This window comes from Mandrillus leucophaeus, unplaced genomic scaffold (genome assembly GCF_000951045.1).
Source record: "Mandrillus leucophaeus isolate KB7577 unplaced genomic scaffold, Mleu.le_1.0 Scaffold463, whole genome shotgun sequence".
Taxonomy (NCBI): domain Eukaryota; kingdom Metazoa; phylum Chordata; class Mammalia; order Primates; family Cercopithecidae; genus Mandrillus; species Mandrillus leucophaeus.
Genome location: NW_012104954.1, coordinates 939961 through 966361, shown reverse-complemented (window position 1 = coordinate 966361; position 26401 = coordinate 939961). Strand labels below are relative to the sequence as shown.

General features: G+C 54.1%; 5 protein-coding genes across 8 annotated transcripts in view; 2 read left to right on the top strand and 3 right to left on the bottom strand.

Annotated features, from left to right (window-relative positions):
• Positions 1–12344, bottom strand: part of MAN2B1 (mannosidase, alpha, class 2B, member 1) — a 24727-nt gene extending 12383 nt beyond the window's left edge. The window contains exons 1-14 of the mRNA XM_011994949.1: positions 12107–12344; positions 11269–11371; positions 10917–11090; positions 10051–10244; positions 8970–9102; positions 8583–8728; positions 6191–6307; positions 3340–3422; positions 3136–3256; positions 2978–3056; positions 2379–2488; positions 1875–1982; positions 1500–1616; positions 374–609 (exon numbers count right to left, since the gene is read on the bottom strand). Coding sequence (XP_011850339.1) covers positions 374–609; positions 1500–1616; positions 1875–1982; positions 2379–2488; positions 2978–3056; positions 3136–3256; positions 3340–3422; positions 6191–6307; positions 8583–8728; positions 8970–9102; positions 10051–10244; positions 10917–11090; positions 11269–11371; positions 12107–12268 — 1883 coding nt within the window. The 5' untranslated portion in view covers positions 12269–12344. The remainder of the gene's footprint in view (positions 1–373; positions 610–1499; positions 1617–1874; positions 1983–2378; positions 2489–2977; positions 3057–3135; positions 3257–3339; positions 3423–6190; positions 6308–8582; positions 8729–8969; positions 9103–10050; positions 10245–10916; positions 11091–11268; positions 11372–12106) is intronic.
• Positions 12345–13489: 1145 nt separating this feature from the next.
• On the bottom strand, positions 13490–16767 carry WDR83OS (WD repeat domain 83 opposite strand). Of its 2 annotated transcripts, none has more exons than XM_011994931.1 (4): positions 14764–16767; positions 14538–14643; positions 13938–14035; positions 13490–13843 (listed from the first exon to the last, which is right to left on the bottom strand). In XM_011994931.1, exons 1-4 carry the CDS (start codon positions 14811–14813, stop codon positions 13777–13779), a joined length of 321 nt encoding a protein of 106 aa, XP_011850321.1. In that variant the 5' UTR covers positions 14814–16767; the 3' UTR covers positions 13490–13776. The 2 variants fall into 2 exon arrangements, with proteins under 2 accessions (XP_011850321.1, XP_011850322.1); XM_011994932.1 differs by having other exon boundaries at positions 13938–14029.
• Positions 15119–21177, top strand: WDR83 (WD repeat domain 83). The gene is made up of 9 exons (XM_011994933.1): positions 15119–15303; positions 15387–15507; positions 15590–15695; positions 15981–16029; positions 16113–16239; positions 18275–18342; positions 18436–18544; positions 18629–18743; positions 20872–21177. The coding sequence occupies exons 1-9, from the start codon at positions 15201–15203 to the stop codon at positions 21019–21021; spliced, it is 948 nt and encodes a 315-aa protein (XP_011850323.1). The 5' UTR covers positions 15119–15200; the 3' UTR covers positions 21022–21177.
• Positions 21066–26401, bottom strand: part of DHPS (deoxyhypusine synthase) — a 12870-nt gene continuing 7534 nt past the window's right edge. For 2 of the 3 annotated variants that reach the window (XM_011994936.1, XM_011994935.1), the window contains exons 2-9: positions 25813–25977; positions 25453–25574; positions 25275–25371; positions 25109–25195; positions 22633–22738; positions 22450–22553; positions 21362–21487; positions 21066–21278 (exon numbers count right to left, since the gene is read on the bottom strand). In XM_011994936.1, coding sequence (XP_011850326.1) covers positions 21183–21278; positions 21362–21487; positions 22450–22553; positions 22633–22738; positions 25109–25195; positions 25275–25371; positions 25453–25574; positions 25813–25977 — 903 coding nt within the window. In that variant the 3' untranslated portion in view covers positions 21066–21182. The remainder of the gene's footprint in view (positions 21279–21361; positions 21488–22449; positions 22554–22632; positions 22739–25108; positions 25196–25274; positions 25372–25452; positions 25575–25812; positions 25978–26401) is intronic. The other variant, XM_011994937.1, reaches the window with a different exon arrangement.
• On the top strand, positions 21369–22734 carry LOC105550076. Its single transcript, XM_011994934.1, has one exon. The coding sequence runs from the start codon at positions 21815–21817 to the stop codon at positions 22295–22297; it is 483 nt and encodes a 160-aa protein (XP_011850324.1). The 5' UTR covers positions 21369–21814; the 3' UTR covers positions 22298–22734.

The following is a 26401-nucleotide window of genomic DNA, read 5'->3' as shown; positions in this document are numbered from 1 at the left end:
ACGGGGTTTCACCGTGTTAGCCAGGATGGTCTCGATCTTCTGACCTCGTGATCCGCCCGTCTCGGCCTCCCAAAGTGCTGGGATTACAGGCTTGAGCCACCACGCCTGGCCCTCAGGTCATATCTTAAATGTCACCTTTATCAAGAACACATTCCCTGAAACGTCCCCACCAAAACTGCAAACCACCACCTGCCTCCAGCTCTGACCTATCTGTCAAGCGTCACCCATGATCACACTGGGTCCTCATAACAATCCCAGGAAAGGACACTGAGGCTCCGACAAAGGTCACTTGCTCAAGGACACACAATGATTGGAGTGGTGACAGGAGGTCATGAGCCTAGGAACCTGCTGACCCAGAGTCCACACAGCTTACCATGACACTTCAAATTTGTCACAGGAAAGGGGATTGAAATGGGGTCTCACCTCATTTTCGATGGTTAAAGCAGGGGACCTGGATCTCCTGGGGATGGGCTGGGGTGCGCGGGCCTGGGGCTTCCAACGAGGCACCTGGGTTACTGAATAGGTGCTGAAGCCCAGGGCGGGCAGTGAGGCTGAGAACAGCAGCTCCGGAGGGTGCGCCTGACTGTCTGAGCTGGGATATACCACCACCTTGGATAAAGGAGGAGGGAAACTGAGTCAAGAGTACCCACGGAAAGCCATACATGCATGGAGACAACAAACTCAAGGAAGGAAAAGAGTCCTGAGATGGGGAAAGGAAATGGAGGTGTGTGTGGTGGTGGGGGGACAGTCAGATTCCAAGGAAATGATTGCAGAGAAGATTCACCAGGTGGAAAAAAACCCACTGGGAGGGCGGAGAGACTATGGAGTGAAGGAGTGAAGTAGGGGAGTGAAGGAGGAAGTAGGGGAAGAAACCCTCGAGGCAGGTTCTCAGGAGAGGAAGAGGTTTGCGGGAGGACGTTTTCTGGAATGAAGGAGATGTCCATAAACAGCAATAAATTTTCCTGGGGGAGCGGGGTATTAAAATGGGGGACCAGCTAGGCACGGTGGCTCATGCCTGTAATCCCAGCACTTTGGGAGGCCGAGGCAGGTAGATCATGAGGTCAGGAGTTCGAGACCACCCTGACCAACATGGTGAAACCTCGTCTCTACTAAAAATACAAAAATTAGCCGGGTGTGGTGGCGAATGCCTGTAATCCCAGCTACTCGGGAGGCTGAGGCATGAGAATCACTTGAACCCGGGAGTCGGAGGCTGAAGTGAGACGAGATCGCGCCACTGTGCTCCAGCCTGGGTGACAGAGCGAGACTCTGTCTCAAAAAAAAAAGGGAGGACCACTCACAGGAGGCAGATGTTCCCAAGGGGAGACTGATATTAAGGGGCAGAGGGAGAAGATACAAGAGCGGGGAAGAGATATGTATGAGTGGGAGGTATTCATAGAGGCAGGAGGTATTCATAGAGGCAGGCGGTATCCATGAGGGCGACGAGGAAATGCCCATGTGGGAGGGGTTCCAGCGGGGGAATATTCGTTGTCTGGGCTCACATCGCTGGGTACTGTCCTGCCATTGGGGTCCTTCACAACGAAAACGCCTTCGCTGACCGGCAGCCGTACCATCCAATTCACCTTCCGCCCCAGGGGATTATAAACGATGACCTGGAACTGGGGGGGCGGTCAGAGAGGGCACGGGTCACAGCAGGCCTTCTCCAAACCCACCCACTTTGCACCGAAATGCCCCTGGGTGGTCCTGGTACGGTCACGGCCCATCACGCCAAGCCCCCTCGAGATGCGTTGGTCTCTGTCCTGACCCAGCGTCGCAGCCCACGTAATTTCACTCCAGTATAGTCCTCCAAAAACATTTTCCAACTACCTCCTCTAAAGCCCATCTGTCCAAGATCCACCCCTCCCGTCCCGGCTCACGCGCGCCGCCGTCTGGCTGAGCGGGCAGATGCTGATGTTTAGCTGTCGGCAGAAGGTTAAGTGATCTTTGAAGCCTCTGAGCCGCGCCAACGCGTTGCTCAGGAGAACCTGCGGAAGAGCGCAAAGGGACCAGTGGGTTCTGGACGCCTGGCCTATCTGACTCCTTCCCTCTCCTCTCAGGCCCCGTCCCGTTCCAGTCTCTGTCCTGCCTCCCTCAAGACTCGCCCCACAAGCCCTTCTAGCCCAGGCCTGCTGCCCTTGACTATGCCCCATAGCTGTCTCGGCCTCCTCTTGCCCACGCCTCGCCTCCTTTTCCCCTCCAAGGCCCCGCCCCGTTACTGAATCTTTCCTTGCCTCCTACAAGCCCCGCCCCCACGAGCCTTTGTAGCCCGCCACACCGCTCTCGGTTACACGTCACACCTGTCCCTGTCCCTTCTTTCCCAGGCCCCGGCCCCGCCCCTTCCTGTCTCCACCCCCATGTCTCCCAAGTCCCGCCCCGCGCACCTCGCAAGACCCCCAGCCTGCAGCAAGCTGGCGTGCGTAGTCGTCTGCCACGTGCTGGCGGGAGGTGCCACTGACAGCGTCGTGATGCTGGAGCACGGCCATCGCCTTATCTGCTCATAGACAATGAGTCCGGTGAGGTTCTGCGGGACTCAGCTCAGCCCCCAAGGGGAAGCGAAAGGTCCGGTGCTGCCGGGCAGGGTTCTTAGAGGCTTTAAGAAGGAACTCGAGGATGGCCGGGCGCGGTGGCTCACGCCTGTAATCCCAGCACTTTGGGAGGCAGAGGCGGGCGGATCACGAGGTCAGGAGATCAAGACCATCCTGGCTAACACGGTGAAACCCCATCTCTACTGAAAATAGCCGGGCGTGGTGGCGGGCACTTGTAATCCCAGCTACTCGGGAGGCTGAGCCAGGAGAATGGCGTGAACCTGGGAGGCGGGGCTTGCAGTGAGCTGAGATCGCGCCACCGCACCCCAGCCTGGGTGACAGAGCGAGACTCCGTCTCAAAAAAAAAAAAAAAAGAAGGAACTCGAGAGGGGCGGCCTAGGGGTGGTTTCCAGCTTCAGCCGCAAACCTCTTCCTCTCTTGGGCCCGATGCTTACTGAGAGGTGCACTGTCTCCTGAGCCATAGGGTCCCACGTTGGCTGCCAGGCCCACCAGCGCCTCCAGCTGGTTGCACACCTGGAGGCAGAGGGGTATGTTGGGGTGCCCAGGTCGGGCCTCGGGGCTGTGTGCCCCCTCTAACCCGGCTCCTACCCACCTGCAAGAAGTTGTAGCTGAGGCGCTCGTAGCGTTTGAGGGCCGGCCGACTAGAAAAGTAACCGGTCCAGAACTGGTGGGGGCCATCCGCGTAAGGGAAGAAGTCGTCATGTTTCACTGACCTACAGCGGCAGGGGCATTGAGGGCAGGGTCATGACCCACGGGGCATGCCAACCCCCCCAAGCTCCCCAGTTTCCCCAAATACCAGGTGAGGTTGGCCTTGTTCAGCTCCCAGAGGTAACAAGCGGGGGTGGAGTAGAGAACATGGACACTGCTTCCTTTTGCCTGCTGCTGGGGGAGGCGATGGAGTGAGCCCTCGGGAGTCCGCACCTTCCCAGGGGCCCACACTTCCACACATGTGTGCACATTCATGCATCCCATAGGTTCAGTTTCTCTAAATACACATTTGGTGGCCAAGCCAATGGTCAGATGTGAAAATGAATTTTGGCTGAAGTCAAACATGACCACTAGCCTTTTTAAAAAGGATTTCAGAGATGCAAGAATAAACCTGAAATTTTACTAAACTTTTACAATAATTCCAACTTTATTATTAAAAACTTTTGTGGAAAAACTAAGTGTGACATTATAGGGCAGGAATAATCGTTTTGCAGGACCATCAGATTATTATCAAAAGACACAAATTTTTTTTTTTTTTTTGAGGTGGAGTCTCGCTCTGTCACCCAGGCAGGAGTGCAGTGGCCTGATCTCGGCTTACTGCAAGCTCCACCTCCCAGGTTCATGCCATTCTCCAGCCTCAACTCCTGAGTAGCTGGGACTACAGGCACCCGCCACCACGCCCGGCTAATTTTTTGTATTTTTTAGTAGAGACGGGGTTTCACCGTGTTAGCCAGGATGGTCTCGATCTCCTGACTTTGTGATCCGCCCGCCTCAGCCTCCCAAAGTGCTGGGATTACAGACGTGAACCACTATGCCCGGCCTAGACACAATTTTTATAATGAATGGAGGTGCACTTTCACCTGAGCGAGGTGGAGGAAGAAGAAAGTGACCTATATGAGGAAAAGGATGTTTGTTTTGCACGTGCTGTGTCCCCAGTGTATACAGTAGGTACTTAATAAACTTTTTTTTTTTTTTTTGAGACTGAGTCTCACTCTGTCGCCCAGGCTGGAGTGCAGTGGCACGGTCTCAGCTTGCTGCAACCTCTGCCTCCCAGGTTCCACCGATTCTCCTGCTTCAGCCTGCCAAGTAGCTGGTCTTACAGATAAGTGCCACCACGCCCAGCTAATTTGTCCTATTTTTAGTACAGACAAGGTTCCACCATGTTAGCCAGGCTGGTCTCGAACTTCTGTCCTCAAGTGATCCGCCCACCTCAGATTACAATCCCAGTACTTTGGGAGACCGAGGAAGGCAGATCACTTGAGGACAGGAGTTTGAGACCAACCTGGCCAACATAGGGAAACCCTGCGTCTATTGAAAATACAAAAATTAGCCAGGGTTGGTGGCACATGCCTGTAGTCCCAACTACTTGGGAGGCTGAGGCAGGAGAATCGCTAGAACCCAGGAGGCAGAGGTTGCAGTGAGCCAAGATTGTGCCACTGCACTCCAGCCTGGGTGACAAAGCAAGCCTCTAGCTCAATAAACAAACAAACAAACAAATAAATAAATAAATAAATAAATAAAATTTTAAAAAGAAAAAATAAATAAAAATAAATGACATAAAAGAGCTGTTTTGGTGAAATAGCAGTGCAGGGAGCGAGTGGAAGGTGGGGATGGAGATTGCACTGCAGTGAGGACAAGATTGACGGGAAGGGGTGCCTGAGATGGGAGAGGGGAGACAAGTTTCTGTGCTGATGAGAGTGACTGTGCACACAGCCACAGCCACAGGCCACTTAGTGCGAAACACTAACACATCTGTATTGGGTAAAATGATAACTGCCCAAAAGTGTCCATGTCCTGATCCCCAGAAGCTATTACTACGTTAGATTACATGGCAAAAGGGGAATTAAGGTTGCAGATGTAATTGAGGTTGTTCATCAGCTAAACTTAAAGTAGGGAAATTAGGCCACACAGTGGCTCAAATCTGTAATCCCAGCACCTTGGGAGGCCGAGCAGGGTGGATCACGAGGTCAAGAGATCGAGACCGTCCTGGCCAACATAGTGAAACCTTGTCTACTAAAAATACAAAAATTAGCTGTGAGTGGTGGCACGTGACTGTAGTCCCAGCTACATGGGAGGCTGAGGCAGAAGAATCACTTGAACCCAGGAGGCAGAGGTTGCAGTGAGCTGAGAGCATGCCACTGCACTCCAGCCTGGGCGACAGAGCAAGACTCCGTCTCTGAATAAATAAATAAATAAAAATGTGGAAGAGGGAGGCAGAAGAGGTGAGAATGAGAGAAAGGGATGTGATTACAGAAACAGGGTCAGAAAGATGCTGTGTGGCTGGCTTTGAAGATGGAGCCAAGAAGAGACTTTGAATGTGGGCAACTTCTAGATGTTGGAAAAAGCAAGGAAATTGTATTCTCTCCTAGAGACTACAGAAAGAACACAGCCTTGCCAACACCTTGATTATAGCCTGGTGAGACTCAGGCTGGAATTTCTTTTTTTTTTTTTTTTTTGAGACAGAGTCTTTCTCTGTGGCCCAGGCTAGAGTGCAGGGGTGTGATCTCGGCTCACTGCAACATCTGCCTCCCGGATTCAAGCAATTCCTCTGCCTCAGGCTCCCGAGTAGCTGGGATTACAGGCGTGCACCATCACAGCTGGCTAATTTTTGTATTTTTAGTAGAGACAGGGTTTCATCATGTTGGTCAGGCTGGTCTTGAACTCTTGACCTCGTGATCTGCCCGGCTTGGCCTCCCAAAGTGCTGGGATTACAGGCGTGAGCTATCACGCCCAGCCTCATGCTGGACTTCTTACCTACAGAACTGTAAAACGATGTATTTCCGTTGTTTTGAGCTGCTACGTGTGTGGTCATTTGTTATAGAATGACCACAATAGAACAATAGAAAACAAAGAGAGCACTGAGAGCTATGCACATGACACAAGGCCCCCGGATGCAAATGCACATGTGCACAAGGGTACCACAGGGTAGGCACACTGACCTGTGCATTTACCAGCCGGATGAGCTTGTCAAGGTTCTTGAACCACATGTTGGCGTTCTCATACTGGAAGTCCGAGCCCATGGTCATCACAATGTGGTTGGTGCGGTAATGCCGGCCCTGCAGGCAAGAGGGACGTCCTGAGGCCAGAGGATCCTGGGCCATCCCTGTGTATCGCTGTGTTTTGATGTATATGGGGTCAAGGATGTTGGGTGCACATACAGGCATGGGTGGAGGTATGGCACATGGGAGCGTGGGGACACAGATATAAGTAGCCACCGGTTGTTGAGCAGCTCTCTTGGACCCACTACCTAGAAGAGGGCATCCAAGCACCATGCCATGTTATCTCTTGCCCAGCCTATGCTATCTCTTCTAATGAGGAATACACATAAATCCAGGAGGGGGGCATGGTGATGGTGAAGAGAATAGCATCTTCCTCCAAGGGGCATGAGAACATAATTACAGGGGCTCACACTTGTAATCCCAGCTGCTCAGGAGACTGAGGCAGGAGGATCGCTTGAGTCTAGGAATTTAAGACCAGTCTGAGCCACATAGTAATACCCTGTCTCAAGAAAAAAAAAATTAATCTGAAACAATTTTTTTTCTTTTTTTTTGAGACAGAGTTTCACTCTGCTGCCCAAGCTGGAGTGCAGTGATGTGATCTCGGCTCACTGCAACCTCCACCTCCCAGGTTCAAGCGACTCTCTTGCCTCAGCCTCCCAAGTAGCTGGGATTACAGGCGTGCACCACCACACCCGGCTAATTTTTGTATTTTTAGTGGAGACAGGGTTTCGTCATGTTGGCTAGGCTGGTCTCGAACTCCTGACCAGATGATCTGCCCGTCTCGGCCTCCCAAAGTGCTGGGATTACAGGCATGAGCCACTGCACCTGGCCATCAGTTTTTTTAAAAAAGGGAAAAAAAATTTTTTTAGGAGACCGTGTTATGCCAGGCATGGTGGCTCACACCTATAATCCTAGCACTTTGGGAGGCCAAGGCAGGAGGATCATTTGAGCTCAGGAGTTTGAGACCAGCCTGGGCCACATGGTAAGATGTTGTCTCTGTGAAAAAATAATTTTTTTTACTTATAAAAGTGTTAAAGGCTGGGCGCGGTGGCTCATGCCTGTAATTCCAGAACTTTGGGAGGCTAAGGCTGGTGGATCACAAGGTTAGAAGTTCGAGACCAGCCTGGCCAATATGGTGAAACCCCCTTTCTACTAAAAAGACATAAAACTTAGCCGGGCGTGGTGGTGGGCACCTGTAATCCCAACTACACGGGAGACTGAGGCAGGAGAATCACATGAACCCAGTAGGTGGAGGTTGCAGTGAGCTGAGATTGTGCCACTGCACTCCAGCCTGGGTGACAGAGTAAGTCTCAAAAAAATAAAAAAGGAATTCTCAATTAAAATGTTAAAAATAGACTGGGCACAGTGGCTCACGCCTATAATCCCAGCACTTTGGGAGGCTGAGGCAGGCAGATCACCTGAAGTCAGGAGTTCAAGACCAGCCTGGCCAACATGACAAAACCCTGTCTCTACTAAAAATACAAAAATTAGCTGGGCGTGGTGGCGGTGCCTGTAATTCCAGCTTCTCAGGAGGCTGTGGCAGGAGAATTGCTTGAACCTGGGAGGCAGAGGTTGCAGTGAGCTGAGATCACACCACTGCACTCCAGCCTGGGTGACAAGAGCAAGACTCTGTCTCAAAAAAATAATAATAAATAATAAATAAATAAGAATGTTAAAAATAGAGGCCAGGTGTGGTGGCTCACACGTGTAATCCCAGCACTTTGGGAGTCCGAGGCAGGCAGATCACTTGAGCTCAGGAGTTTGAGACCAGCCTGGACAACATGGTGAAACACCATCTCTACTAAAAATACAAAAAATTAGCTGGATGTGGTGGTGTGCATCTGGAGTCCCAGCTACTTGGGAGGCTGAGGTGGGAGAATCGCTTGAATGTAGGAGGTGGAGGTTGCAGTGAGCCGAGATCGTGCCACTGCTCTCCAGCCTGAGTGACAGAGCAAGATTCCAGCTCAAAAAAAATTAATTAATTAAAAATAAATTAAAAGTAAAGAGGCATGGTGGCTCACGCCTGTAATCCCAGCACTTTGGGAGGCCAAGGCAGGTGGATCACTTGAGGTCAGGAGTTCAAGACCAGTCTGGCCAACATGATGAGACCCCAGTGCAAAAATACAAAAATTAGCTGGATGTGCTTGTTTGAACCCAGGAGGCGGAGGTGGCAGTGAGCCGAGATCGCACCACTGCACTCCTTGAGACAGAGTAAGACTCTGTCTCAAAAAAATTAAAAATAAAGATAATGTGTTAGGGGGATGCCTGTACCATGGGAAGGGCTCATTGCTTTGTATATACCGAACTTGAAGGTTCTGGACACCAGGGTTACCTGGGCAGTGGCCACATTTAGGAAGTAATCGACCAGCTCCTTGGCGTTGTACTCGGGGCTGCGGGGGTCCTCTACCACTGGCTGATCGACACACAGCACATCCCAGCACAGATTCATTGGCGGGTTGTAACCGTTGGGAAGCACACCTGCAGGTCACACCAGGTTCAAGGGGTGGCCCATCACCCAGACCTGCCGTGGTTTCAAAGCCTGCCATGTCCCACCCAGGATGGGCTTCAGAATTTGCATCCCAGTGCAAAAGGAAATGCAGAGACTTTGTTCCCAGAATATAGAAATTCCAGGACAGTGACGGCAGAGCAGATATCAAGCCCAGGGCCCTTCTGAGTGTGTGGCACCATGGCTGGCCCTGCCCTCACCAAGCCCCCTCACCAGTGAAGAGGTCCGCGGTCGGGGGCTTCAGGCTGGCACTGGCCCGCCACACCTGCTCCATCTCTAGCTTCTGCATCCGTACCCACTTATCTTGATAATCAAGGCGCCCGAAGAAGAAGCCATCAAAGCCCATCTGGGGATGGGGGAGGAAAAGGCAGTGTGAATTAGCGCCCAGCCCTGTCACCACCAAACTCCCCTTTGCTTGGGAGGGACAGGTCAGAGCACAGGTTAAAAAGCAGAGCTAAGTCAGTGTGATGGCTCTTGCCTGTGATCCCAGCCTTCCGGGAGGCCAAAGCAAGAGGATCACTTATACCCAGGAGTTTTTGAGACCAGCCTGCACAACACAGACAGACTGTCTCTACAAAAAACTTAAAAATTAGCCAGGCGTGGTGGTGCGCTCTTGTAGTCTCATCTACTAGGGAGGCTGAGACAGGAGAATCGCTTAAATCCGGAGATTGAGGCTACAGTGAGCTAGGATTGCACCACTGCACTCCAGTAGAGATGATAGGGATGTATCAACAAAACAAAACAAAAAAACGTAGGGCTGAAACAGAGCGGCCTCCAGCTTATTTCCAAGCTTGGGGAAGTTTCAGAACTCACTACCCTGGGCTAGCAGGGAGAGGGCGGGTCCAACATCAGAAACCAGGTTCACCTCCCCAGCGCTGTCAAAGCTCAGAGCAGGCCTGACTCCAGGAATGAGGTTCCCCCTTCCACAACCTGAGGATGGATGGGGTCTGAGCACAGGTAATGAAGCTGTTTTTAAGGCAGCCTAGACATCCACTTGCCACCCAGTTTAGGGAGGAGCCATGATCCTAGCTAGTGGGTGGGGCCAGAACTCGAAGGGGGACCTATTAGGGGAGAGGGTGGAGTCAGCTGGAGCTGGGTCCGCCTGGGGCTGGGCATAGGCGGCTGAGGCCAGAGCTCAAAAGTCACTGGCCTTACGGCCTCACTCAAGGGGCAGGGCTTCAACAGGCTTGGGCCTGGTCCTTGTGAGATTGCAGGGAGAGGGCGGGGTTTGAGTGGGCGAGGGAGGAGCCAGAGTGAGTGAAGAGGTGGGCCCAAGAGAGGTCCCGGGTCGCACCTGCGCAAACAGCGAGGCCTGCTCCCGAGAGTGGCCGAAGGGGTCAATGTGCCAGGCCACACGGGGTCGCCCGTCACTGCCAAATGTGTCCTCCAGAAAGCGCAGCCCGAGTGTCATCTGGTCCACGATGGCACCGTAGTGGGTGGCTGCCTCATCGTTCATCACCCAGCCACCGTTGGCGAACTCCAGGCGCCCTGTGCCAGGACAGGCAAGGTCGGGGTCAGTGGTCACAGCCAGGAGTGGGACCAGGGTGGGTGATACTGGGAATGTGAAAGCCTGCCTGTGCACTCATTTCTGGCGGAAGGAAAAGAGGGGTCGCCCCCAGGCCATAGTTCCCAGATAAGGGAAAGAGGCCCCGCTGCATGGCAGGCTTCCCAGAGGATGCATGGCAGATGGGGCCTTGTGGGATGTATAAGAGTTCTCGGCCGGGCGTGGTGGCTCACGCCTGTAATCCCAGCACTTTGGGAGGCCGAGGCGGGTGGATCATGAGGTCAGGAGATCGAGACCATCCTGGCGAACACGGTGAAACCCGGTCTCTACTAAAATACAAAAAATTAGCCGGGCGTGTTTGCGGGCGCCTGTAGTCCCAGCTACTCGGGAGGCTGAGGCAGGAGAATGGCGTGAACCTGGGAGGCGGAGCTTGCAGTGAGCGGAGATCGCACCACTGCACTCCAGCCTGGGCGACAGAGCGAGACTCCGTCTCAAAAAAAAAAAAAAAAGAGTTCCCCAAATGGAGAGTCCAGGCAGGCGGAGCGATATGCATGTTGCACAGCTTGCACATGGCATGATAAAATCTCAGAAACCAGAAATGCAGAAGCAGAAGCTGGGCTGGGCTTCCTCTTTTCACTTCCTTGGGGCAGACTCACCCTGGCGCACAAGGTCTCGCACGACTTCCCGCATGGCATTTGTCTGCTGGTGCCACCAACGGGAGAAGAAGGCAATCTCCACGTAAATGAAGCGACGGGTGGGATCTGCCAGCAAGGCAGAGATGACCGAGTCCAGGATGTACTGCACACCGGCGTGCTGGATGTCATTCTTGACTGTGGATAACAGGGATAAGGCTCTCAGGGCACAGCAGAGCCAAGGGGGTTATTCCTAGACACAGGAGCCCAAGTCCTGGATCTTAGGGTGACACTGGCCCCACCCTAATGTCCAGGACCCAGAAGGGATTACAGGGACCATGGGGATCCCAGGGACCAGTCCCCATCCTCTACTCACTTCCATAAAAGTACTGGTCCACGGTTTTGAGCCAGCCTACGTCATCATGTGTGTGAGGCACCAGGTGCACGTTCAGCATGTTCGGCTGCACTGTGGGGCATGTCTGTACAGGGACCCCAAACACACATACCTTGTCAATAACCCCGGATGTCGGGGGCTGCAAAGTAAGTCTTGATCTAGAGGTGAGTGACTCAGAGAGGCCTGATCTCGCCTATGTGCCGAGGAGGCCAGGCCCTCCCAGGCAGGACACACACATACATAGTTGTGCTCATAGATACAACCCCCACTTTGCACAACCCCATAGGGCAGCTCTCATTCACACTCTGGGAAAACAATAATAGAAGTAGCTGATGTTTGTTCAGCACTTGCCAACAGCAGACGGTCACCCTGGGAGGTGGGGTGATGTTATCCTCAGTTTCCAGATGAAAGCACTGGGACTCAGAGAGGATAGGTGACTTGCCCAGCGTCACACAGTTAGGAAGTGGAAGAACTAGGCTGGAATTTCAGGCAGACTCTAGAGTCCCAGCTTTCAGCCCACACCTCCCCCCACACATACACTGCTCACCTCCTGCCACCTCCTGCCCCTCCAATCCCACAGTTAAGTGCAGGCAAAGTCCAGGCAAGCATCCCGGAGACACAGAGGCAGGTACAGATACAGTCCCATACTCAGACGCGCACAGCCAGACCTCGCAGTGACACAAAGCACGCACTAAGACCACACTGTCATATCATCAGCCATTCACTAGACACCCGCAGGACAGACCCACCCACACCTCTAGACTGTTATTTGGTGTTTCACTCTGCCCCCTGTACGTTTCCGCTCGGAGGCCCCACTCACCTCGTATCCCCCGGCCCGAGCACCGGGAGCCGCCAGCAACAACAAAAGGAAAAAGCAGAGAGGCGGGAGCAGTGGCCGCAGGGCGCGGGAGATGGTCCAGGGGCCTGCTGCGTCCAGGCAGCCGCGAGCGCTGACCCCCGCAGCCTGCGCGTAGGCGCCCATGGTTCAGCAGCTTCCTCCTGGGGTTCCACGGCCCTGGAAAGGCCGAGCAAACGCCCCGCCCCGAGACCCGGCCGGGCCAATCGGAGGGCAGGGGCGGGGCCAGGGCGCGGTCTGGCGGCTCACGGGACAGAGGCTGTAGCAGTCCGCAATCCCGGGGGTCCTTATAGGAAGGTAGGAAAATGCCACCCTCAGGGCACTTGTTGGACTAAAGGTGACTTTGACGTCTCACGGGCTATAACGAGTCTTGGAATGCTTGGAATCCTGGAAGGACCTAGCTTGCCTAAGAGGAGGATTTGATAAGAGTCCTATACTGTGGGGATTGGAACGTTGGGTAAGTACCCTTGGAGAGCCGGGGCTGGGATCCAGCCTGGTTGAGAAGGATCCCTGGGTGTTCCGGAGAGGAAAGGGGGTCTGATAAGTGGGGAAAGACCCCAAGTCTTTCACGCCTTTCCCAATTCCTACCAGTTCATTCTCTGATAGAAAACAAAGCCCAGGCCAGGGGCAGTGGCTCAAGCCTGCAATTCCAGCACTTTGGGAGGCCCAGGCTGGTGGATCGCTTGGGCCCGGGAGTTTGAGACCAGCCTGGGCAACATGGGTTGTTTTGTAGAGACGGGTTTGAAAACACAGAATTTGTAATTTTACACAAAATGCAAAAATACAAAAATTAGCTGAGTATGGTGGCACATGCCTGTAATCCCAGCTAGTTGGGAGACTGAGGCAGGAGAATCGCTTGAACCTGGGAGGTGGAGGTTGCAGTGAGCTGAGATCAAGATCATGCCATTGCACGCCAGCCTGGGCAACAAGAGTGAAACTCTGTCTCAAAAAAACAAAAATAACTGGGCATGGTAGCACGCATGTGTGCTCCCAGTTATGTGGGAGGCTGAGATGGGAAGATTGCTTAAGCCCAGGAGTTTGAGGGTGCAGTAACCAGAGATTGTGCCACTGCACTCAGCCTGCATGGCATATCTTTTTTTAAGAAAAAAAGAAAAAAAAAAAGGAAACCAAAGCCCAGATTATCTAGGTCATCAGGGCCATCTGGTGAGTTGCCAGAGGGCAGAAGTCACTGTCTTGTTCCTAGCACCTGACTTAAGACACAAAGTTTATGAAGTAAGCAAGCGAACAGCCAGAAGTCTCCAGACTGGGGCTCCACGCCAGGCCTATGGAGCTAGAGCCCTTCCCCCCAGCTAGAAGGAACGCCCCAATGAACAGAAGAGGCTGACAGCCAGAGTGAAAAACTTTATTATTAACAGGCGACAACACGAAAGCAAATGAATACCCTTAGAACATGGACAGCATCTCCCCCAGCAGCAGGCAGGGGAAAGGAGGCAGGAGGGGTAGGCCTAGGGTGTTCCCTAGGAAAGGGCCAGGTTCCCTCCATCCAGCTGGAGGCACTGAGACGGCCTCATTCAGGGAAGTCCAGGATGGCAGCTGAGGGCAGCAGGTTGAGCAGCCAAAGCCCAGGCCTAGTGGATAAACAGGGTCCAAAATGTGACCTTTCTAGGCTGATATCACCACGGGGGCGTCATGGGCTGAGGATTCTGCAGATAGGACATCACCACGGCAGAGATGGACAGCCTGAGACAGGAGAGAGGTGTCAGTCCAGGATGGGCAGGCTGGAGTCCCCCCACCCCTTACTCAAGAGTCACTCGTTCTCTAGGCCAAGTCTCACATGAAGCTACTCATCATTTGCTTCGTGTCCTCCGAGCTCCGAGAGTTGGCAAAGCTGATGAAGGAGCAGTAGACAGCGACCCAAGCACACCACTTCAGCTGGGGAAAGGTAGGTGGGTGGGCAGGTCAGTGAAAGGCACAACAATGAGTCCCGAAGCCACCTTTCCAGACACCAGTTCATGCCCACTGATTCCATCTGATGCAGCTGGGACCTTGCCCCCCGGAACTCCTCAGTCCCACCTGCTCATGGCATACTCCAGATACATGGTTTCTAGTCCTACTGCCTGGACTGCGTCTCTCAGGGCCAAGACTCTGACATCCCACATGCTTAAGACCCTGCCCCTTTCCACGAGTCCCCTCCAAGTTGCTTCAAAGCCTGGCCCCACCCGCAGACCAATCTGCCACATCCCCGCCCTGACCCGAATTCTTGACTTCACCGAAGACTGGGGCTTTCTTGGCCCAGCGTCATCCCAGCCCCACTCCCGGCCGATCTCAGGTCCTGCCTCATCAGCAATGACAAGACGCCCGGCTTCATTCCAAACCCGCCCCTGGGCCTCGTTCTCAGGTCCAACTACACCCATAGAAGCTCAATCCCGCCCACCTTAAGCATGAGGCCGCACATGCTGAAGATCATGCCCAGCAGGTTCATGTAGTCCGGCGTCGGGTCGTCCAAGGCCGGGTTACATTCGCTGGGCGGGGGCTTGTACCTGCGACAGGCTCGAGGGTCAGGGGCGCTCAGGTCCTGTCCCCGGGATAGACAGACGCTTCCCAGGGCCCCGATCCACACCCCCAACCCGAACCCGTGGCCACGACGCTGGCGTCCTCACCTAAGCACTTTGTTCGGCCTCCGTGGGTCCGACATATTGTTAGTAGACATAGCGAGTCGAAGGCCAGGTCACGCCTCTTCCGCTGCAGAAATTGCAGCTTCCGGCGTGCAAGCTGAGGGCGGATTTTAGAGTAACACCCGAGGCCCTCACATTTCCGCTCCTCATGACAGAGGCTTGGACTCCTCCTACCCAGAGAACGGAAATTTAGGAGAATCCAGAAGTCTTCCTTGCAAAGGGGAAATGGGGAAAAGAACCTGAAATCGGGCTTCAATAGTTCCAACAAGAGCACCCAAATGCCAAAATGATGAACCCGGAAGTGATAAACAGGAAGTAGGTCAGGAAGAACAATAATAAGGTTACACCCAAGCGTGGGTTTCGAAGGCGCGGAATCTTCCTTACAGACCGATTTAAGGCGGCGAGGAAGGGGTCCTGGGACCATGGCTTTCCCTGAGCCAAAGCCGCGGCCTCCGGAGCTGCCGCAGAAACGGTTGAAGACGCTGGACTGCGGGCAAGGGGCGGTGCGAGCCGTACGATTTAATGGTGAGCGCCTTAGTCTTCATTCCGGGTCCTCCTCCCGCCTCCTGAGGTCGGCGGCCCAGTAACCCCCGCCTGGTGTTCCCCAGTGGATGGCAATTACTGCCTGACGTGCGGCAGTGACAAGACCCTGAAGCTATGGAACCCGCTTCGGGGGACGCTGCTGCGGACGTACAGCGGCCACGGCTACGAGGTGCTGGATGCGGCCGGGTGAGCCGGGGGCCAGGCTGGGATGGGAGCGCTGAGGCTGGGATCCGAGGTCGATGCTGATCTTCCTCCTCCTGTACTGCAGCTCCTTTGACAACAGCAGTCTCTGCTCCGGCGGCGGGGACAAGGCGGTAGTTCTGTGGGATGTGGCATCAGGACAGGTCGTGCGCAAATTCCGGGGCCATGCAGGGGTGAGTGAAAGCCTGGAGACCCTCATTCGAGCGGAGGGGACCCGTATTAGCGCATAGGTGGTGATGAGGCCACCCCCATTACACCGTAAGGATCCCTTCCCCAGATGACGATCCCCCGCTCCGCATGCCAGGCTAGGCAGTCACCAACCCCTGTCCTTGCTGTTCCCCCAAAACCTTTCACCTCCCCTTCTAACCTTTGCCCTTGCTTTAACCGACACTGGGAACCCTGCCTTTATCCCAGTCCTCCAAAGTCCAGCCTCCTCTGAGTGGCAATAACTTTCTCAGAAGGTGAACACGGTGCAGTTTAATGAAGAGGCCACAGTTATCCTGTCCGGTGAGTCTGGGACCTATGCAGGGGGGTCCAGGATGCTGCCCTTCCCCTCCAAACCTGACCTCACCATCATGCTGGCCTCACAGGCTCTATTGATTCCAGTATCCGCTGTTGGGATTGCCGCTCACGGAGGCCTGAGCCCGTGCAGACGCTGGATGAGGCCAGAGATGGCGTGTCCAGTGTGAAGGTGTCAGACCACGAGGTCCTGGCAGGGTGAGTGGAGCCAGGACCTGGTCTCAGCCGAGGTGCTACTGGGAATCATAGCTGCCCCCATGCTCAGATTAAAACCTACTCTCAGCTGGGCACAGTGGCACACAGCTGTAGTCTCAGCTACTTGGGAGGCTGAGGTGGAAGGATCACTTGAGCCCAAGAGTTTGAGGGACCACTGCACTCCATGCTGGGTGAAAGTGAGACTGTCTGAAAAATAAAATCATCATCAAGCCGGGCATGGTGGCTCACACCTATAATCCCAGCACTTTTGGAGGCCGAGGAGGGCAGATCACTTGAGGTCAGGAGTTTGAGACCAGCCTGGCCAACATAGTGAAATCCCGTCTCTACTAAAAATAAAAAAATTAGCCGGGTGTGGTGATGGGAGCCTGTAATCCCAGCTACTTGGGAGGCTGAGGCAGGAGAATCACCTGAACCCGGGAGTTGGAGGTTGCAATGAGCCGAGATTGTGCCTCTGCACTCCAGCCTGGGCAACAGAGTGAGACTCCGTCTCAAAAAAAAAAAAAAAAGATAAAATGAAACGATTTAAAAAATTAAATAAAAATAGACCGGGTGCGGTGGCTCACGCCTGTAATCCCAACACTTTGGGAGGCTGAGGCAGGCGGATCCTGAGGTCAGGAGATCGAGACCATTCTGGCTAACACGCTGAAACCCTGTCTCTACTAAAAAATCAAAAAATTAGCTGGGCGTAGTGGCAGGTGCCTGTAGTCCCAGCTACTCGGGATGCTGAGGCAGGAGAATGGCGTGAACCCGGGAGGCAGAGCTTGCAGTGAGCCAAGATTGCACCGCTACACTCCAGCCTGGGCATCAGAGCGAGACTTCGTCTCAAAAATAAACAAAATAAATTTTAAAAAATGATCATAAGGAAATTTTTTTTTTTTTTTTTTTTTTTTTTTAAGATAGAGTCTCTGTCGCCAGGCTGGAGTACAGCAACGTGATCTTGGCTCACTGCAACCTCCAACTCCCGGGTTCAGGCAATTCTCCTGCCTCAGCCTCCTGAGTAGCTGGGACTACAGGCATATGCCACCACGCCTAGCTAATTTTTGTATTTTTAGTAGAGACGGGGTTTCACCATGTTGGCCAGGAGGGTCTCCATCTCTTGACCTTGTGATCCGCCTGCCTCGGCCTCCTAAAGTGCTGGAATTACAGGCGTGAGCCACCGCGCCCGGCCGAAATAATATATTTTCTATTCATTAAGTGGAAGTGAAGAGATCATCATAAAGATCTTCACATTGAGAAGGCGGAGGAGAAGGAGGAGGAGGGGTTGGTCTTGGTGTCTCAGGGCTGATAGAGGCAGAAGAAAATCCACATATAAGTGGACTCCTTCAGTTCAAACCATGTTGTTCATGGATCAACTGTACTTTGAAAAGTGCTCCCTCTGGTGGCTGTGGGGGTGCAGGGAGACCAGAGCAGTCTAGATGGTGGTGCTGGGTAGTGGGGAAAGTGGTGGGACTGAGTACTGAGGAGGAGGAGCTGGAGAATACAGAAGGGGGAATTGGGCCAGGTGGGGTGGCTCATGCCTGTAATCCCAGCACTTTGGGAGGCTAAGGCGGGCGGATCACCTGAGGTTGGGAGTTCAACACCAGCCTGACCAACATGGAGAAACCCTGTCTCTACTAAAAATACAAAATTAGCAGGGCATGGTGGCGCATGCCTGTAATCCCATCTACTCAGGAGGCTGAGGCAGGAGAATCGTTTGAACCTGGGAGGCAGAGGTTGCAGTGAGCCGAGATCAGGCCATTGCACTCCAGCCTGGGCAACAAGAGCAAAACTCTCTCGGAAAAAAAAAAAAAAAGAAAAGGGAGAATCGGAAGGTCGCCAAGGGTTTGGAAAAGGGGTGTGGGTCTTGGAAACGATGCAGTAGGACCTGACTGGCCCTGGGCCTGAGTCTCAAGGCCAGAGCTTCAGAATTCCACTCCTGTGCACTGGAAGAGCAGGCCCAGCGGGCTGGGAAGGCACAGGGCTGCCTGGAGCCATGGAGCCTAGTCAAGGCTCCCGCTGGATCTACCCTCTCCCGCAGCTCCGTGGACGGCCGCATGAGACGCTATGACCTGAGGATGGGCCAGCTCTTCTCAGACTACGTGGGCAGTGAGTGTGGCCGGAGATGTGAGACAGGCAGGGAAGATGGGGGGCCAGCCAGGGGCACCCCAGCCTCACTCACCTATCCGTCCCTCCTCCAAGGCCCCATCACCTGCACCTGCTTCAGCCGGGACGGGCAGTGCACCCTGGTGTCCAGTCTGGACTCCACATTGCGGCTCCTGGACAAAGACACAGGGGAGCTGCTGGGCGAGTGAGTCCTTGTGGTGGTGGGGATCTCTTCCCTCCTCTCCCACCTCTGGAGAGGACCAAGCCCCCCGATCCTGTCCACCCTTAGGTACAAGGGCCATAAGAACCAGGAGTACAAGCTGGACTGCTGCCTAAGCGAGCGTGACACACATGTGGTCAGCTGCTCTGAGGACGGGAAGGTGTTCTTCTGGGACCTGGTGGAGGTGAGGTGCCCCCAGCCCTATTTCATACCTGAAGGCTAGGATCTTCTTTTTTCTTTTTTGAGACAAGTCTTGCTCTGTCGCCCAGGCTAGAGTGCGGTGGCCCGATCTTGGCTCACTATAAACTCCGCCTCCCAAATTCAAGCGATTCTTCTGCCTCAGCCTTCTGAGTAGTTGGGATTGTAGGTGCATGCCACCATGCCCAGCTAATTTGTGTATTTTTAGTAGAGACAGGGTTTCACCATGTTGGTCAGGCTGGTCTTGAACTCCTGACCTCATGATCCGCCCACCTCAGCCTTCCACGCCTGGCCCTTTTTCCTTTTTTTGAGATGGAGTCTCATGCTGTTGCCCAGGCTGGAATGTGGTGGCGCCATCTCAGCTTACTGCAACCTCTGTCCCCCAGGGTTCAGGTGATTCTCATGTCTCAGCCTCCCGAGTAGCTGGGATTACAGGCCCCCACCACCACACCTGGCTAATTTTTGTATTTTTAGTACAGACAGGGTTTCACCATGTTGGCCAGGCTGGTCTCAAACTCCTGACCTCAAGTGATCCACCCGCCTCGACCTCCCAGAGTGCTGAGATTACAGGCCTGAGCCACCGTGCCCAGCTTGGGCTAGATGAGAAGGTGAGGCAGGAAGGGCATTCCAGGCAAAGGGAACAGCATATGTTGTGTAGAGGTGTGGCCAGCGCATGCGTCAGTCAGGAAACAAAGGCTTCAGGGTGGCAGCAGCTGCGGCAAGATCCAGGTTAGGCTGGGCCACAGATGCCAGGCCGAGCAACTAGCACTGACCCCTGGGCAAGGGGGAGCCGACGGCCATGTCTAACCCTGGGTGAGACAGGGCTGTAGTCATTCAAGAAACTGGAGCTACATCTGAGCATCCCTGTGCATGTTTTCAAGCCCTGAGCCCTGTCCTTGACATGTCCCAGCCTGGTGGGGAGTTAGGCCAGAAATAGACCATCCTGGTGTAGTGGGGTCAGAACTGGGGGAATCTCGGCCAAGGAGACATCAGCGCTGGGCTTGGCCAGGGGAACTAAGGCCCGTAAGAGGATGGAGGGAACCGGAGGCCCCTGGACTTGGCAGACAAGCTCTTGCTTTAGGAACTAAGATAGCAAGAATGTTCCACCTATTTCTTGTGGGCCCAGTAGAACAGAAGTTGCATTGGAGGGCAGACACATCAAGGGACATTTTCAAGGTGGAAAGAGGAACCATGGCTTGCTTGAGGAACTGTTTGCATTGATGGTGACCAGGGGAAGTGGGGATCATGGGTGCTGCCAAGTGGACAGGATGGAGCCCAGCTTGTGGCAGGAAACACGCAAGCTGCGAGCAAGGCATGCTCCAAGCATGGTAGTGGCAGAAAATCAGCAGTCTCTGGACACAGTCTAGAAGCAGAGCCAAGAGGAATGACTGATAGAGGAACGTGTGGTACAAGAAAAAGACTCCCGGCCAGGAGCAGTGACTCACGCCTGTAATCCCAGCACTTTGGGAGGCCGAGGGGGGTGGATCCATGAGGTCAGGAGATAAAGATCATCCTGGCCAACATGGTGAAACCCCGTCTGTACTAAAAATACAAAAATTAGCTGGGCATGGTTGTGTGTGCCTGTAATCCCAGCTATCGGGAGGCTGAGGCAGGAGAACCCCTTGAACCAGGGAGTTGGAGGTTGCAGTGAGCCGAGATCGCACCACTGCACTCCAGCCTGTCAACAGAGCGAGACTGTCTCAAAAAAAAAAAGAAAAGAAAAAGGCTCCCAAAGCCAGGCGCGGTGGCTCACACCTGTAATCCCAGCACTTTGGGAGGCCAAAGCAGGAGGATCACTTGAGGCCAGGAGTTCCAGACCAGCCTGGTCAACATGGTAAGACCCCATCTCTGTTATTTTAAAAAATGAAAAGTCAATAAAAGAGGCTCCCAAGACATGCAGCCTGAACACCTGGTAGGACAGAGCTACTGTGGGTCTCAGTCTGGGGTAGGTTCATTTTGCAGTGTCCGGGAGGCAATTAGAGGCAGGTGGCTGAAGGTCAGGCGAGAGGTGACTGAGAGCTTCAGGCAGGACTGAGATGGGGGGTGCCCAGGGACCTCAGGAACGAGGGGACAGCCCAGCCACAAATAACCACTCCCTACCCCTTGCTCCACAGGGTGCCCTGGCTCTGGCCCTGTCTGTGGGTCGTGGCGTGGTGCAGTCACTGGCCTACCACCCCACGGAGCCCTGCCTGCTGACCGCCATGGGGGGCAGCGTCCAGTGCTGGCGGGAAGAGACCTATGAGGCAGAGGATGGAGCAGGCTGAAGCCGGGGACCCACCAACAGGACTACGGACCGAGACACAGATGCGGAAGGACTGCAGAGACCATTTTATTCTAGAGACGTGGCTGACCAAAAAGTAGGGGAGGGGCTGGGTCTGCAAATTAATAAATAGAGGAGGGGGTAAGACCTTGGGACAGCAGCTGCTCAGTCCTCGTTCTTCTCATGCATGAAGGCATCTATCTTCTGGGCAAAGGTTTCAGCCACGAGCAGGGGGAAGACCAGGGAAGCGTCGGCATAGACCTGGGTAGGGGGGGAACTGGGTAAGCCATAGGTCCCACGCCCAAGGTCCCGAAGACCCTGTGCCCCACCCTGTCAGCCCTTACCTTGACGGGCTGTGCATCCACCCGGATCTTGCCCCAGGAGACAGCCTCGTCTGGTCGGGCACCCGAGTCGGAGCCATCAAACTCCTGGGCTGTGTTGATGTAGACAGCATAGTCGGCCCCGTTCCGCTGTGGGGAGAGGAGGGGCACGGCGGGCCCAGTTAGCCAGTCACAGGAGACAGACACAGAGGGAGGACACCATAGCCAAACAGGCTGAGAGGTGTGTCCCAGATGAAGGAAGCCCTTTGCAGACCCTCGCTCCCAGACAGGGCCCATGTCAATGTCTGGGGTCACTAGAGCTGCTGGGCAACAACGGCCCGTGTTTCCCCAGACCCAGCAGCCAGGTGTCAACAACCCTGCCCCATCGGCAAGGCAGGAGCTGCCAGCAACTGTATCCTCAGAAGCCCTCCAAATCCAACCACCTCCCGCCTCCACGGGGCCCATCCTGATCCCTGCATGGTCACCACCGTCCTGGACTGGAGTTTTTACTCACCCGCCACCATCTGTTCACCACATGGCCACCAGGGGGAGCATGGGAACCCTAGTCAAGTCCTCTCCCACCTCCCTCAGGGCAAAGACCAAAGCCGCGCCTCAGCCCACAGGGCCCAGCAGACTCGCTGCATCACCTCCTGGCCTTCACCACTCCACTTTCCCTCACCAGGTTCCCAGCTGTTCCGGGATTACTTCAGGCACCCCAGAGCCTTTACACTGGCTGTTCCCTCTCCTGGGAACTTTGCAATCCAGAAGCTCAATCCTACCACAGCAGCTGCAACTCCTGGCACGGGAGACAACCACATGGCTCCTGGGAGATGCCTCCCCAAACCCCTGCTCCCAGCTCATACTTCCAGAAGCCTCCTTCCAAAACCCCTTGTTAGACAGAACCCCTTTCTCTTATCCCATCATCTAGTATGCTCCATAGCAATGACTGCCCCGACATAGATGTCACTTGTTTGCTATCTCCCCTACTAGAACATCAGTCCCAGGGGAGGAGGGATCCTGGTTTGTCTAGTTCATGCTGTCTCCCCAGCGCATGGCATAGGCCGAGCACACAGCACGTCTGCACAGTGGGCCAAAGCACCACCCCCACTCACCATGAGGTTGGCATTGGCGATGTGGTGCTTGACCACGCCCCCGCCCAGAATGATCATCCCAGTGCCCTTGGCAAAGATGGCCTGCGTGTTGATGAGCCTCAGGTCTGGGGAAAGAGGGTCTAAGTCAGGCCTTGGACTCAGCCGGCCCTCCTTCCCGTCTCCTCTGTGGCCCCAGCGCCTCACCCTCAACGATGTCCAGGACCAGGCCTGGGTTCTTGTAGGAATGGAAGAAGATCATGTCGCCCAGCGAGCCGTCTGTAAGTGCGGGACTAAACACAGGGATGTGGTTCTGCAGAGAACATAACAGGACAGTGGCTGGAGCTCAGAGCCTTGTCCCCATGCTGGCTGCATCACTCTCTGACTGTGGGCGGGGTGCCTAATTTATCTAGGACTGTTTCCTCAATTATAAAATAAGCGTAACAGTAACACCTCTCACAGATGAGGCCTATATGAGAAAACCCACAGAAAATACTTAGGATAGTGCCCAGCACGTAAAGAACCAGCCTATTCTTAGCTTGCTGAGCTGTTTCTTTCTCTTTTTTTTTTCCTGAGATGGGAGTTTCACTTGTTGCCCTGGCTGAAGTGCAATAGCACAATCTTGACTCACTGCAACCTCTGCCTCCTGGGTTCCAGTGATTCCCCTGCTTCAGCCTCCGGAGTAGCCAGGATTACAGGCATGTGCCACCACACTCAGCTAATTTTGCTTTTTTTTTTTTTTTTAGTAAAGATGGGGTTTCACCATGTTGGCCGGGCTGGTCTTGAACTCCTGACTTCAGGTGATCCACCACTTCGGTCTCCCAAAGTACTGGGATTACAAGCATGAGCCACTGTGCCCGGCCCTCTATCTCTTTTCTAAAGAGCCAGCTTGTGGCCGGGCGCGATGGCTTGCGCCTATAATCCCAGCACTTTGGGAGGCCGAGGCGGGTGGATCGCCTGAGGTTGGGAGCTCGAGACCAGCCTGACCAACATGGAGAAACCCCGTCTCTACAAAAAATGCAAAATTAGCCAGGCGTGGTGGCACATGCCTGTAATCCCAGCTACTTGGGAACTTGGGAGGCTGAAGCAGGAGAAATGCTTGAACCCAGGAGGTAGAGGTTGCTGTGAGCCAAGATCGCACCATTGAACTCCAGCCTGGCCAACAAGAGTGAAACTGTTTTTAAAAAAAAAAAAAAGAGCCAGCTTGTACAACATGGTGAGTCCCCATCTCTACAAAAAAAATTAGCCAGGCATGGTGGCAAGCACCTGTAGTCCCAGCTACTCAGCAGGCTGAGGCAGGAGAATCGATTGAGCCCAGAAGCTCAAGACAGCAGTGAGTCATTATTGTGCCATTGCACTCCTGCCTGGGCAACAGAGTGAGACCCTGTCTCGTAAAAAAGAAAGAATAGGTAGGCTGGGTGTGGTGGCTCACATCTGTAATCCCAGTACTTTGGGAGGCCAAGGCGGGCAGATCACTTGAGGTCAGGAGTTCAACACCAGCCTGGCCAACATGGTGAACCTCCATCTGTACAAAAATACAAAAATTAGCTGGGCATGATGGTGGGCGCATGTAATCCCAGCTACTCAGTAGGCTGAGGCGGGAGAATCACTTTAACCTGGGAGGCGGAGGTTGCAGTGAGCTGAAATCATACCATTGCACTCCAGCCTGGGTGACAGAGTAAGACTCTGTCTCAAAAAAAAAAAAAAAAAAAAAGGGCTGGGCACAGTGGCTCACGCCTTTAATCCCAGCACTTTGGGAGGCCGAGGTAGGCCGGGGTGGGCGGATCACAAGGTCAGGAGACCAGCCTGGCTAACACAGTCAAACGCCATCTCTACTGAAAATACAAAAGATTAGCTGGGCGTGTCGGCGGACACCCGTAGTCCCAGCTACTTGGGAGACTGAGGCAGGAGAATGGCATAAACCCAGGAGGCGGAGCTTGCAGAGAGCCAAGATTGCCACTGCACTCCAGCCTGGGCAACACAGCGAGACTCCGTCTCAAAAAAAAAAAAGGGTAGGCAGCCTTTTTCTTTTTTTCCAGATTCTCATTCTCTAATTAAAGGGAGTGGCTATCTCTTATTTTATAGCCTCTGGGAGTGTGGGACCCAGAGCCAGGCCCCAGGGGAGTCGCTAAGTGCTGCCCCTACTGTTCCAGAGATAGTCTGGGAGGAGCATAAGGATGCTGAGGCCCCACTAGTTATCTGTGTGACTTGGGACAAAATTACCTAGCCTGGCCAGGCACAGTGGCTCATGCCTCTAATCCCAGCACTTTGGGAGGCCAAGGTGGGAGGATTGCCTGAGGCCAGGAGTTCAAGACCAGCCTGGGCAACATACGGAGCCCCCCCGCCCCATCTCTACAAAACAATTTTAAAATTAGCTGGTCATGGTGGCATGTGCCTGTGGTCCCAGCTACTCGAGAGGCTGAGGTGGGAGGACTGCTTGGCCCCAGGAGGTTGAGGCTGCAGTGAGCTGTGATCACATCACTGCACTCCAGCCTAGGTGACAGAGCCAGATCCTGTCTCAAAAAAAAAAAAAAAAAAAAAATTTACCATGCCTATCTGTGTTTGAGTGTCCTCATCTAAGCGTGAGGATGCTGAGAATAACAGTGGTGAATCCCCAGGTGGCTGGCAAGATGAAGTAACACATGTCAAAGTCTGGCGACTTTGCCCCCGCTTAGGTCCTCACCTTCTGGGCCCAGTAATACACGGACTCTGGGTTGTTGATCTCCTTGCCCAGCCGGGCGATCATCTTAGAAGGCGTCCACTTTACACCCTAGGAGAGGATGTGAGCTTCAGGCCATGCCTCCCCTGACTCCCACTGGACTGGCCCCTCCAGGTTGCCCCAGCCCCACCTCTGTGTTCTGCTCCAGCACCATCTGGTCCAGAATGGGCATCAGCCAGTCCTCAAACTTGCAGTAATTGTCATTGGGCACCAGCAGGTTTCCGATCCTGAGGACAGGAAGCATGTGGGCATCAGGCCCCAGGACCCTTGGTCCAGCTCCCCTGCCCAGCACCACTCAGGGTTCTCACCTATTGATTCCGTTCTCCCGGAGCTCCTTCCCCCTGAGGCTAAACTCGCCCAAGTATGTGGGCGCCAGGCACTTGATGAGGTCCTCCTCCACGCCGCCAGCTGTGGTCACCAATACATCCACCTGCAGCCACAGGGCAGTGAAGTTGGCCCAAGAAGGAAGCCCCGGCCCTCATTCTGGGCAGGACTTCTAACCTCATCCTTGTCCAGTGACTCCTACCAGGGAGCTCTGCTACAAAACAAAACTCGATTCTGTTCTTCTGCTTATAACAGACCCCTATCTCCCCATCTCACTTAAACGATCAATAACTGCATCGCCCATTGACCCAGAGGCCAAGGCCACGGCCCCACCAGGTCCCCACCATGTTGTGCTGCACAAGGTAGCGAATGGTCTCACGGATGCCTGAACTGATGAGGTTGGATGTATATCCCAGGAAAATGGTGCAGCCGGTAAGTGGGCGGCGGCTCTGGGTCAGGTCTGCATGCTGGTCTTCATCCTGTGACAGTGGTTCCAGCTTCTTCTCGATCTGAGAGTAAGAGCCAGGTCGAGTTAAGCACTGGCATTAAATCCCAGACCCAGGACTCCAGGTGGGCTCCAGAAACAGACTTCACCCCAGGCCCTGCACAGTCAGGGATACAGGACCAGTTCTACAGGGGACCAAGGTACATCTCCTGGGCAAACTCTGCCCCTTCCCAGACCAGATCTCAGGACACGCGTTAAGGATTTGCCCCCACCCTTTTTTTTTTTAGACAGAGTTTCACTCTTGTTGCCCAGGCTAGAGTGCAATGGCGCAATTTTGGCTCACCGCAACCTCCGTCTCTCAGGTTCAAGCAATTCTCCTGCCTCAGCCTCCCAAGTAGCTGAGATTACAGGCATGCACCACCACGCCCGGCTAATTTTGTCTTTTTAGTAGAGACGTGGTTTCTCCATGTTGGTCAGGCTGGTCTCGA